Raw genomic sequence first — 13,036 nt, forward strand, 5'->3', positions numbered from 1 at the left:
AAAGTTTCAACATTTTTACATTGGATGGTTAAAACCAGAGACACTGGGAGAAAGTAAGGGAATGGAATGCAGAAAAAGGTCCCAGACCATATTAAACAAACAGGATGTTGTGGGTACATGGCAACTTAGCTTCCTGAGCCACAAGGACAACATAATTAGTTTTTAAAGAAGTCCTTGGTGCAGCAAAAAGGATTTGAAAAGAGGTTTTTTTTGCTCCATAGGCTTGTTGCTTTCTTGGGACATTTTTACTGCCATGGAACAGGTGAACTGATCTAATTAGCACGGCCATTTGTCTCCTTGGGGCTTAGAAACAGAGCAGGACAACAACAACAAAAAAACCTACCAAGGGGTCCACGTTCATGATCTTTTTGTCCCTCTTGTTCTTAAAGAGAAGGCCGTTAGGGTCGTCATAAATCACCTCAAAGTTAGGGCTCGAGTTGGATGTGGACACCTGTGTCTTCCAGTTGTAGTAGCTGTTAAAAAAAAGGTAAGAACACTTGTTAGATGACTGAGGTGAAGCCATTTTTGAAGCTTTAAGGTGCTTTTAAACACTCAGCTTGCTTGCTGTGCTGCACACAGACATATTGCTAAAGAAAAACAAAATTGAAACCCATTTATTTCAATGAAAGAGTGAAACCCGTTGCATACAGGCAGGGTGGGGGACTGGTGCGACATCGTTCTATGTTTTTGTTGTAAAATAAAAACAGTTAAAATAGGTCAGCTTTAGATTAGACACTATGTGAACCAGCACCATTCTGTATTGCTACTTCCATTACGTTAGGTCTATCTTCTTGTCTTCTGTTTCAGATGCACCTAATCCATTCAGTGTGCTTGGGTTTCACTGTCTAAACTGGGCCTCATATTTACAGTATGGATGTAGGATGAATGAAATAGACAGTGACCCCACTTGCAGACATTTGTGGCTGCGTGCTCTAAATGTACACAGCAAGTCAAAATGCTCAACAGTCACTGAATTTCACTTGAATTTCAAAAGCGTTGAGAGTTTTGTTTGAGGCTGGACTGTAACTCATCGCTGTAACATAACACAGAAGATAAACAGGGGACATGGTTCCATTTACCGGGTGCAAGCAGGAGTGCAAGTCAAAGTGGCAGACCTTCACAGGACGAGCAATGTTGACACTTGGTCAGCATGTTTCAGCACAGAATGTCTGCACAGAGGATAACAGTGGATATAAATGTTGTGAGTGTAATTTCTCTGCTTAAGATAAAAAAGATAAAACATATGATAGTAATATATATATTGCATACCTAAGTGGTAGTTATGTTTGCTACCTGATCACCTGATCATTTGACATCCTGTTTTCTTCCTCCTCTACAGGTTCACACAGCAGGGGACTTTAAAACAACACATAAGCGCCATATTGAGGTCACGACTTAGCATGTTTCATGGAGGAAAGAGAACTTCATGGATCGCAGAGCGTCACTAAGCCATTGTTATCATATCAGCTCTCAACAGCAGGTTATAAAAGAACTTTGCTTTGCAGAAAAGAAAGTAACCTGCAGAGTTAAGTATATTTTGCGAGAGAGACAGAAGGTAAAGGTCTGTTTCCAATTTGATTGTGAGGGCGCTGTGTTGGAGTTCGCCAAGCCAGGCATTAAAGTAAAGCTGTGGCTAATAAGCAACTGAAACCAAAGAAAGGGTTGAATTCCAAAATAAATGGCTGATTAATTTACAGCATCCGACTAGATCCTGCTCTGCTTTTAGGTTTTCTGTTATTTTTGATACAGCAGAGCAACAGTGTGCAACTTTGTGACGGAGTCAAAGGGACAGAGATGTTTGGCACTTCAGGGTAAATGAATAGGTTTAGGATGTGATTCATTAACATGTGATATATTAAGCAAATGTTTACACCTGTCAAATCATTGATCAACTATAGACCGCTAAAGCAGTTTGCTGGAGGCAACGTGTTTGCTGAAGAAAAGGAAAACATCCAGTGTGACATTTGCTGCCACAAACCTGGCAGACCTCTGTCCTTGTTGATGTGAAATACGAGGCGGGTTGGGAGTTGAAAACATCTCATTAAGGTAGTGTTGAATACTGCATTGTTCCCATGTTAAGTTTGGATTCAGCATAGGCTTTCGGTCCAGAGGAGCCAGACACAGAAAGGAGAAAACCAAAGACACAAGTCACAAAATTGGTTTGAATTTGGTCTAAAAAATAAATAAATAAATGAAAATCAAAACATTAACTGAGGCCAGATTGAGCTTTACTACCCCAGTCTGTTTTTAATTCATCACATTTATTTTGGGACATACTTATGAAGCAAACAACTTTTTCTCTACTACGTTACGTACAGTCTGACTAGTTACCGCTCTTTTATTGTTCTGGAATGTTATTTTATTGTTATTCTTTTACTCATCATCAGCCGTTCACATCACAAGTAACACAACTCCACGTCGCACTAGCGAGCCTCGACTGCTCGAAAGCAGCAGATTTCAGTCCAAGAACAAAGTTGGACCTCGGGGAGGAGGTTCAGTGTAAATCTGGGAAGAGGTACGTTATGTTGGGGGGGTCGGGTGGGCTGAAGCTGCAGCAGCAAGTTGTAAATATAGGAGCATAACATAATGGAGAGGTGCCAGCATGCTGCAGGTTATATTTCACTTGCTGTGATGCTTTACTGGAGCCAATACATGATGAACAGCTGGCATAAAGTATTAATGGCCCACACTATGTAAAATACATCTCAAAATATTGACATTGTGAGACCTCTGCAAAATATTTCGGCTGTTTGGCTGCTGTCAAGATGTTTTCTGCAGGATCTGTTTCAGAGATAATCTCTAGTGGCTCATAAAACCTGTTTGCAAATACCCATTTGCATTTGAGCCATAAAAGTATTTTCTGACTGCAACATATCAAGCACGCTTGCTACAAATTACAAGAAAGCATATAGTACAAGCAATATAAAAACTTACCCATGTGGCCTTTCCAAAACCCGCAGACCCCCACCATGCAATTTTGGGAAATGTAAATACATATTTTTGCAGAATGGTCTGTTTTTGAATAGCTATGAAAAGGTCCAGGTATTTCAGCCAATAACGAGAGCGACTGACTTTACTGCTGGTATCCTGGCAACATGGGTTTCCTGAACTGGACATTTGTCATATTCCCAAAAACAGTCATTCAGAATACGGGGAAAAGATTGATCTCCATGTAGAAACTTGACACAGAGACCCAGATCCAACTTCTGGAAAAAACAAGTCAGTCCATTTGTAGACCATATTTGAAAAAACAAATGCTGACCAAAGCACTGAACAGAGGCATTGAAAAATGAAAATGGCATTGCTAAACAAATCAAAATAGAAGAAATAAAAATCTGAAAATTATTACCATCACAGATGAGAAAGACTTTAGCATTCAGAACAGGTCATTTGCTCATAAAGACCTGGGACTTGACTTGGACTTGCCATCAATCACTTGAGACCTGAGACACTTCTTACTGGGACTGATTTTGACTAAAGACTTGATTTGGACTTGTCTTGATAGACTTTATCTTGATAAATGACTTGTCTCAAATCAAATGACTGACTTAGGACATGATTTGGACTTGTCTTAAATTACTTAAACTACAGAACGTCTCTGAAAGACTTGCCTTAGTCTTGTTGCAACTGACTTAAACTTGACAATGCATTTAGACTTGAACTTGGAACTTGACTTAGACTTGTTTTGATTTACCTGAAACTTCTTTGTACTGGTCTTGATTGACTTCATCTTTAGGATTTGAGACTTCACTTGCATTTGGCTGAAATGACTTCAGACTTGACTTAAATTGCTTTGATTGACTTTGAGTTGACTTTAGTTTAGTGTGCACCAGAGTCTGTTCAACAGCTTTCACATCAGCCTGAAAGAACTAAACAAAACTGCCAAATGCATCAGTGTAACAAATGTGTCAAAGAGAGCAAACATACTTAGAAATGATTAAAACTGACAGAAAATCAGTTATGTAAATCAAAATTTAATGATAGTGTAGTAAAGAAACGCCAAAAGCAAAAGAGATAGCAGATTTTATCCATGGTGTCCCTTCTTGTAGGCTCTACTATATTTTGATTCAATAAAATACAATGAATTCAGACCATGTGACAGTGGACACCAGCTGATGTCTCAGATATCTGTCAACCATCTCCTGCCAGGAAACACATGCACTGGATGCCTCTGAACAGTCCAAACTGTTTGGGGAAATACACTGATGCATAAAATTATAAGGTATGATAGGACGAGAGGTCTGGCATTTTTTTTCTCCATTTGCCAGCAGAGCTGAGTGAGGCAGGTTCAGAATAGACTGCTGCAATGCCCCAATTATGAAATACAAATTGAGGTTTGTTTCCTTAAAACTCAGAGGAAAATTATATTGTCTGAGACTTGCTTTCAGACATATGCATACTTCTTCTCTTTGTAAATTAGATCTGACAGTAGTTCAGTGACTATTTATACCAAAATGCCATACAACAATTAACATTTTTTGGTCAACCACTTTTATTCCACGGTGAACCGCTTACTTTTGCTAGAGAAATGGGACAGATGTGAGATATTTTAACACCGAACATTAAAAAGACTGACGAATGTGTGAAAAAAGTATTTTTGAAGCCATGCCGAGAAGTTCGTTCATACGCTACTTGGATGTATTTATTGGACCCACCTCCCCCACTGTCCCATATGAACTGTCACCAGGGCAACTAACTGCACGGTCGGTGCACATTTGGTCACAAAGAAAGCTCCAGCAGCTGGATGGCACCACACCCAGACACATGGACCAGTAAAAGTGTGAGAACCTGGATTTGGTGGAAACAATGACGGTGCTCCCTGCACAGGTTCCTGGTTCCCTATGCATTTACCATGGCTGTTTGACACGTGCACTGTGTCCTTTCACTTTCCATAGTTACCGTGCTTAGCTGCATTGTTATCTCCAGGCGGTCATTTTCCAGGGTAATGTCAACAGTCTCATTATAGGGCTCAGAGGAGCTGGACTCTGCGCTGGATGGATGATATATATCATAAAAGAGCAAATACCTAGCATGTGTATTCGTTCAGCAGTTTTTCTGTAGTGGCTGAAGAACACCAGAAGTCCAGTAACTGTTTCTGAAGTTTATCTTCCCCATGTAAATCACAATAGGCCTCTTCAGTGTTGAGAGGGTTGAATTTACTGTTCAGCCTTCTGGGGTGTCATGTATCTGATTTAACAACAAATCACAGATGGGCCATGACCAGTTGACAAGCCCATTAACAGATCCGTATTTAACCATCCACATACACACAGCTTTAATCGACTTTCTCATTATTTTAGTTTCATCTGGGACTTTATTAATGTTTGTTCTGAATATTAATATAGAAGTGAAGCATATTTGCTGTTACGAGTTGTTAAAATTGCACACTTCAGTGCTAATGGGTACAAACAACTACTCACATTTTAGACATTCACAGTACATTACAGTTATATTGCATATTGTTTATTGTTATATATATTGTTATTTTGAGTGCATTACACCTTACGCTCATATCAGTGTAATACCATTTTGCACAATCTTTTAAGATGTTTCAGTTTGCCATCAGGTTTTCCATCAGACCCACACACACAAACACGCACACATACGCACGGCATAGGCCAGATCCATTACATAAGGCAGTGACACAACTGGGTGTTATCCCATATTCCATTTGACTGGAGCTCAAGAGGCTAATAGCGCCTTAACTGAGGGAGGTTAGGGGTCACCCTCTGTTTGTAAAAAGGGCATTGATGAATACAGGCGACCGGCCCAATACCTTCACTCATATTCAAAGAATGCTCACTAATGACAGCTCATCAGTCTGGTCTGATAACACCTTGACGAAAAAGATTTATGGTCCCTGTTAAGAGTTTGTGCCATTTTACATGGACAGAACGGCCCATCAAACTTGGCAGGAGGTCTCTGATGATCACGCTGCTGGTGGAACACTGAGTTAATCTATCAGTCCAAACACTATCAGCACCGAGAACAAACAGTGCGATTGGTTTTAACCCTGAGGATCCAGCCAATGAAGTATATGTGCACCATGTGTGAAGATCAACACACGTGACATGGAATGTTCCGGCTTACCAGCAAATATTTATCGAGTTGGCAAACTCTGCTGTGGTAGAATACCCCCCCCCCATTAAAGCTCCAACACAATGCTTCAAGCCGGGCCGCCAAATCACCTTCGGAGCTGGAACAGTTTCTCTTTTGTATTAAAAGTTAATAAAATAGGACAGCAGTGCAAATATTTTTACAGCAGAAAATGAAGCCAGACACACAGGTGCATTGCAGAGGCTGAGCGCGGAGGCAATATGGTTTTGGCCTCAGAGGAGGCATGCGCTGTGTTTCGACCGAGCAGATCCTTCAGGTTCAATCTTTCAGCCTGTCGCCAAATGCACGCAGGGCAGAGCGAGCGTGCAGGAACTTTTTATATGATGCGACGTTTCAATAAGTTTATTAGAAAGATTCATTCAATAATTAAGGTACAGCACTGCTACTTCAGATGAATGTATTCGTATTATGTAGTCAAGAGGATATTGAAAAAAAGTCTACGAGGAACAGTGCCTTAACACACTGTAACAATTTAAGGAGGAAAAGAATCAGTTAGGACGATATATGTCAGATGTTGCCCAGCCTCTTAAAAGTCTTTACTAAACACAGGGACTGAAGAGGGAGAGAGATAGAGAGAGGAAGGAGGGGAACAGCCAGAGTGCATAAACAGATGGTCACTTTGCTGGGGAACATTAAATAGACATCAGAGATGCTGTAGGCACATCTGGAGTGGCAGGAAGCCGTGCGCATGGAGCTGCAGATCTGTGGGATAATTAGATGAGGGACTTTAGTGTGTGTCTATTTATGTGTGTGTGTGTGTGTGTGTGTGTGTGTGTGTGTGTGTGTGTGTGTGTGTGTGTGTGTGTGTGTGTGTGTTGGAAGCTCACAGTGAAAAGAAATGGAGACAAAATGAAATGAAGATTTAGCCTTTCAATGCGTGACACTGTATATTTTAAACGTTTTTCTTTTAATGCCACATGTGCAGCATCAGTGGCAGATTTTGGTTAAATTTTCTATAAATTTCTAAGGCACACACACTTTGCCCTGAAGTTACAGGAACTAAAACAGACTAGTTTCACATGTGTTTCTGAAAGTTATTGTCTCTCAGAGGCAGTTATATAGTCTAATAAAACACACAGTCATTCATATGCTTGGACTTTTTTGCAAGTTCTTATCAGTTATCATCACTTAATTTCACTATTTACAAAGTTTGCCAAGAAAAGTGTGGTTTTATTAATATAACTGCCAATACTACTTCTATTGTTATGTGGTTTTGTGGTGTTAAGTGCTTCTTAGATGTAAACTTCCTACAGATGCAACAAGGAAAATGCTGTGCTTGATTTACTTTAACCAGGTTTTCCAGGAGGTCAGAGGCTTACAACATATGCCTTTACAAATGATGTTTATATGACCCACCCACCCAGTGTGCCTGCTAAAATAAATCAAGTCCAGCATTCAACTGATTTCTGCTCCTTGCTGTTCCTATAGAGTCAGTGCAAACAGCAACGTCCTGGAGGTGACTGAGAATGTACTGTAAAAGAAAAAAAAAAAAAAAAAGTAATATGTACTTCAAAATGTATGAGCAAAATTCAACCTGATTAAGATCTCTATGAGCCATGTTTTTAGTTGTCTAATATGTCAGATGAGTGAACACAGAGGTCCATTAATGACAAAAGTCAAAGCTAACAGTGTCCTGGCTGCAAGCTGTGGTTCCTGTTTTCCCAGCTGACGGAAAATTGAAACAAACTGTATTATGATTTGGTCTTGCTTCCGTAATTGCACATATTTCAAGTTGGAAATGATGGTTGAGATAAGAAATAACAGAGAGAAGAAGTGTTCAAAAAGTTGTAAAATCGCCTGCATGTACAAATGTTGCAACATTTCATTATGAATAAATTTAAAAGTTAATGTGAAAGGAGAAAAGTTTGATGCATTTGGTTGTAAATGTTGTAAAGGGCTATCACACCGATTACACAAAACCGCAAAATAATGATCACATCTAACTAATTTCTCTTCTTGTCTTTCAAATTCTTATACTTTGCTCCAGGGAGACACTCTGCTACTGCTCTTTTTTTTTTTTCCTCGAGACATTGCAGACTGTGCGTACGTGAACCTATCCACCCTTCGTTGCTGGAGGTGGGAGGTGGAGGCCAGAGCTGGCGCTGGTGTCGCTGCTCTGTGTTCTTTGTGGCTGTGGAGGAGGAGGAGGGACAGGATTCAGAGTCCTGCGGTGGGAGGTTTAGTGCACTGAGTGGGCAGCAGCTCCAGCATCTGCTCCCTCTTAGCGGCAACCACACTGGGTGTTATTGTTCCCGACAGAGATGAAAAAAAAGGGGGGGTGGGGGGGTGGTGGAGGATGACATAGGAGGGGAGAGAAAGGGAGAGGTAGCAAAGCTTGTAACACAAGGTTAGAAAAGTTGAAAATAAAGACAGAGAGATGTGTAAATCTGATGATGTAGAGTTTTAGTGGGTGAAAAAAGAGAACGAGTATGAAGTCAGATGTCACATGGAGGGAGGGCAGGGAGACCCGTGTAGGGGGGAAGCCTCATAAAAGCATCATTAGGGAGTAGGCTGTACCTCCAGGCATGCTCGCCCAATGACTCACACCTACAGCTTGTTAGGGCTTCCACTCGCCAGAGAGAAGGCCCAGTTCAAGGCCACGAGCGGGATTGTGTGTCAGAACACATGGTGAGAAATGGATAAATAAAACAACAAAGCTTCGCATGTCTGACACTTTGGTTTCAAAGAAAGGGAAAACCACTGCCAAGAATAAAACACAGACTGTCATTCTTGTTGTACTTTTGCTGCTGTTGCAAAGGCACTTTTCTACAAACCAAAATATACCACGCTTTTAATATTAATATGGATATTTCGCTCACAAAGCTGAGGATCTCTGTGATGCTTGATGACTGACTCGCATTTTGTGCTTATGAACTTAAGAACAATGACATTCTCAAAAGGTTTGTGATAATTAGTGAAATGTTTTTAAGGCAGCTATGCAACACACATCTTGTGTCAATGCCAATACTGTTGAATGACAGGACACTGCATGTGTGTCATTATTTAAGAGCACTAATAATGGAGGTATGCTTGGCTGGGCCTTTAATACTGTGATACTTCAAATTTTGAATATAATTAGTGACATTCTTTAGACAGAACGCAAAGCAAACTTTCCATGCTCTATGATTGTATATGAAGTCGAAGTGAAGCTGTGAGCAGATGTGAACAGTCAGGAACTCGCCTGGGATGGCGTGAATTAAGGCAAATATGCATTCACATGTATTAAAAATCTTTCAACTTGAGCAAAAACAGTTGTGCAAATGTCATGGCTTTATGAACCCAATTAATGAACGTACAGAGTTAAGAGGAAAAGGCAGAGAGGCTGAAGGGAAATAACAAAGAGCTGGAATTTTTGGCGAGTTCTCAGATCAGTCAGAGTCTGAACTGATTATAAACACACTCCAGACACACTGGTTGATAGGCATGTATGCAGCTAACAAGCTATAGCTAAGTTTGGGGCAAAGTTGCTCATAAAAACAACTTTAATGCTCTGAAAATCTGGACGTTTTTTCTGTCAAATCAAGGAAAATATAGTTTTTATTGGTTTTGCAACTTCAGTCTTACTTTTCTAGTTTTGGCCCGACAGTCTGTACATAAACTGGCAGTTAACAATGTTATCTAAACCACTTATTTAGAGGTGAAAACAAAGGTCAGACTCTGCTCTGAAAAACCCATATGGTTTTCAGAGCTTCTTGTGAGCTACTGTACTTCTTGACCTATCCGCTCTTACTGTAGTTGCACTGGCAAGTAGTTTTACAATGCCATGAAAAATGATAATGGTCACATCAGGTATGCTCTGTATCACTCTCACGTCCAAATACTTAGACAATATGGTCAAACTGGGGATTTGTTTACAACCTCTGTGATCGTAATGTTCACCCTAACGGCCTCTATAGTAAAGTGTGACTCCTGATTTGGCCCTGATTGGAGCTGGATACTGAAAGCAACAGGAGTGGTCGTTGAAACTGAGAAAATAAGATCCAGTTCATTGTCAAAAGCAAAAATCACCTTTAGAATCTGTCCACGTTAGGACATTAGAGACCATGTTCTGCCCAGTGTCAGTGAGGTTATAGTGGGTGCATGTCATTTGGCTGAACTCTGAGAATAACCATGTAATACGCTCTCATTCCCCTCTTGTCCAGTTGAGTTTGTCCTCAAGAAATTTCTCACACGTATCTGAAATGTTGGTTATATGTTACTATGCACGAGCATGTGGAATGTGGGAATGGTTTTGGCTCCGGTAATTTGCTGACAGCTCTCTATGTACACAGCTCTCCTGATAGACAACAAATTATAAAGATGTTACCTGCCCCACTCAGGGATACCAACTAGACTTTAGCTTCCATCTGTGAGGTCAGCAGTTCACTTTTGGCTTGGCCTGGAACTGTGTAACTGGCACTGATGAATGCAGTTGTTCAACATGTGTAGTACGTGATACATCTCTGCTAAATATACAAGATCTAAAGAACCTGAAGACTTGGTTTTCTAACCGGTAGTATCACTTTCTTTTTAGCAACTAGAAGGATTTTGAGATTGTAAATGTAGGGGCTATTTTTTTGTTTGTTTTACTGCCCACAGCTTTATTGTTCTGGTGCACAAGCATCCCTTATCAACCTTGTTTGCAGCACTGTACACTACCTGCCCAGCATCAAATGGAAGCCAAAGTTAGCAACTAGCAGCTGAACATATGGAGCATTTTGAAACTAAACACTCACATATTTCCCTTGGCACATTTCCCTCAACATTAGGTATGAATAGCTACATCAGAACTGGTTAACACTGCGGTCTTTCAAGCAAACCACCCAACAACTGTCACACGAACTCTGCATAGAGGCACATGGAGACACCTGACTAGTGCTACAACTAACAATTATTTTCATTATGGTCTAATCTGAATTGCTCAGAGCCCCAGGTGCTTTAAAAGTGCTTCATTTGTTCAACCAACAATGAAAAAAATCAAAGATATTAAATTCAAAAGGATATGAAACACAATTGATTTTCAAAAGAATCCCACTTCAAATCAGCAAGAGGAAGAGAGAAAAGCTCATCAGTTTGTTGATCTATTTATCTCTCAGTGTATTTTCGGTAATCTCTGTAATTTTGAGGCCTCCCATGGTCATAAAATCTATTACATTTATCTGTGATGACAAATTTACTGCACACTGAAAGAAGATCACAATCTCATGGTTTAAACCCACTTTAATCCTGATTCTAATCATGTCTGACTTGTTCAGACAGGTTCAGCACTTTGGCAGCTCTACTCAGCTTTTCTTTAGAAGTGTATGCTTATTCCACATCTATGGTGAGGCCACAAGGGCTGGTGCTGTACATACTAACTATACTGGCCCTTTGCACTGCTCCTTCCAAGCCTATATTGGTCTCTCACGTCAACCTGAGTCTTTAATCCTGGATAATAAGATTTCCTTACCCTTCAAACCTTGTCAAATCCCACTCGAGTCAAGGCCTCGCCAACTAACGTGGACATGCTACAATGGAAGGAGACTTACCATAAATCCGAGCGTCCTGGCATGAGCCTCTTCTTTCCGCTGAAATATGGTTCAAAATCTTGCATCTTGAGTCTGTGGGCGTAGTCTATATAGCCAGATACTTCCTGTCCAAGAGTATTATGATCCCTTATGAAAATGACTGACTGTAAAAAAGAGAGAAAAAGAAGTAAACCCTCTGTGTAAATAATCATGGCCATCAAACCTCTCCCGAGTAAAAGCCACAAAGGCCAATGTCACTTGTTAAAAGAGGACTGATACAGGGGATCTGTTACAAATCCTCCCACTTTGAAAGACAAAGGCTCATGTTATACTTTGAATCAGGTCCAAATCAGAAACTCCAACTAATGTTGTCTTGTGATGGGCCGAGCTCACCGAGCTGGGCCGTCTACAGAATATCCTGCTCAGATAAATGCGTGGGACTCGAGCTGAATCCTTCGACTTACAGTAACGAGAGTCTCAGTTCCGTTCCAACACACCTACAGTTCAGGCAAGAATGTAGCTTGAAATGACATGAAAAGTTGACTGAGCTTAAACTTAATGCTGTAAGTTGTGTGAATAGTTAAGGGGGAAAAATCAGGTGAAGACCAAAGAGGGCTCTCAAAAAATGTGAGAAAAGCTAACAACCTTCCATATTCAAAATATTTAGAATAGAATTAGGTTGCATCTCATTTTTAAGTTTTTAACTTGGCAATTAAGCTTGTCTTAGTTCGGTGAGAGAGAGAAGCCTTCTGAGCTGACAGCGGTGAGTCGGAAAGATTTAACAATCACATGAAAAACACTGAAAATGGAACACTGCTGCTTTGTTGTTGAGATCAGGACCAGATCTCAAATTGGAGATTAATGTTTTGTTTTTTTTGTTTTTTTTATTGTTTTTTTAAAGAAATCTACTCCAAAAGGGGGCAGCAGACAGTCAGCCTGGTCTAAAGTAAAACCCAGGATAGTTAGACTCAATCTAAGATGTAGTCAACCTGAACAGACCCAAACAGAGGCAGAACACCATAACTGGCAGCAGCATGACGCTCAACCACTTAACGGGCAGCACAAAAAACACTTAAAAAGTAGTTTTTTTATGCTGAAATGACTATGATGTACCATATGAACAGACCTGAGAGCAAGATATGAGATGATTGACACTTGGACCCAAGAGCCAGGATAATCTACTCTTGCTGAATGCTGCAAAAAATGTTACTATTCAATATAATTTCACTGGCAAAAAAGGCTCATAATATGAACACAACAGACAAACATCAGCTTTGGGGTTAAAGATTCCAGCCATCAACTGCAGCATCCCATCTGAAACAGGCCACAGACCTTTGTTACATCTCTCTCCCTCATTTCCTGTCAATTCTCTCTTTCTACCATTGCTGTTGAAGAAAAGAATGCAGTAAAATAAAAAAAAGAAAAAGGCCTCC

General features: G+C 40.3%; 1 protein-coding gene across 1 annotated transcript in view; it reads right to left on the reverse strand.

Annotated features, from left to right (window-relative positions):
* The window catches only part of cfap299 (cilia and flagella associated protein 299), a 67,770-nt gene that overhangs the window by 2,319 nt on the left and 52,415 nt on the right, over positions 1–13,036 (reverse strand). Inside the window, exons 4-5 of the mRNA XM_070965240.1 lie at positions 11,625–11,767; positions 344–473 (exon numbers count right to left, since the gene is read on the reverse strand). Of these exons, the coding sequence (XP_070821341.1) occupies positions 344–473; positions 11,625–11,767 (273 nt within the window). The remainder of the gene's footprint in view (positions 1–343; positions 474–11,624; positions 11,768–13,036) is intronic.

Source organism: Chaetodon trifascialis, chromosome 6, assembly GCF_039877785.1.
Source record: "Chaetodon trifascialis isolate fChaTrf1 chromosome 6, fChaTrf1.hap1, whole genome shotgun sequence".
Lineage (NCBI taxonomy): Eukaryota > Metazoa > Chordata > Actinopteri > Chaetodontiformes > Chaetodontidae > Chaetodon > Chaetodon trifascialis.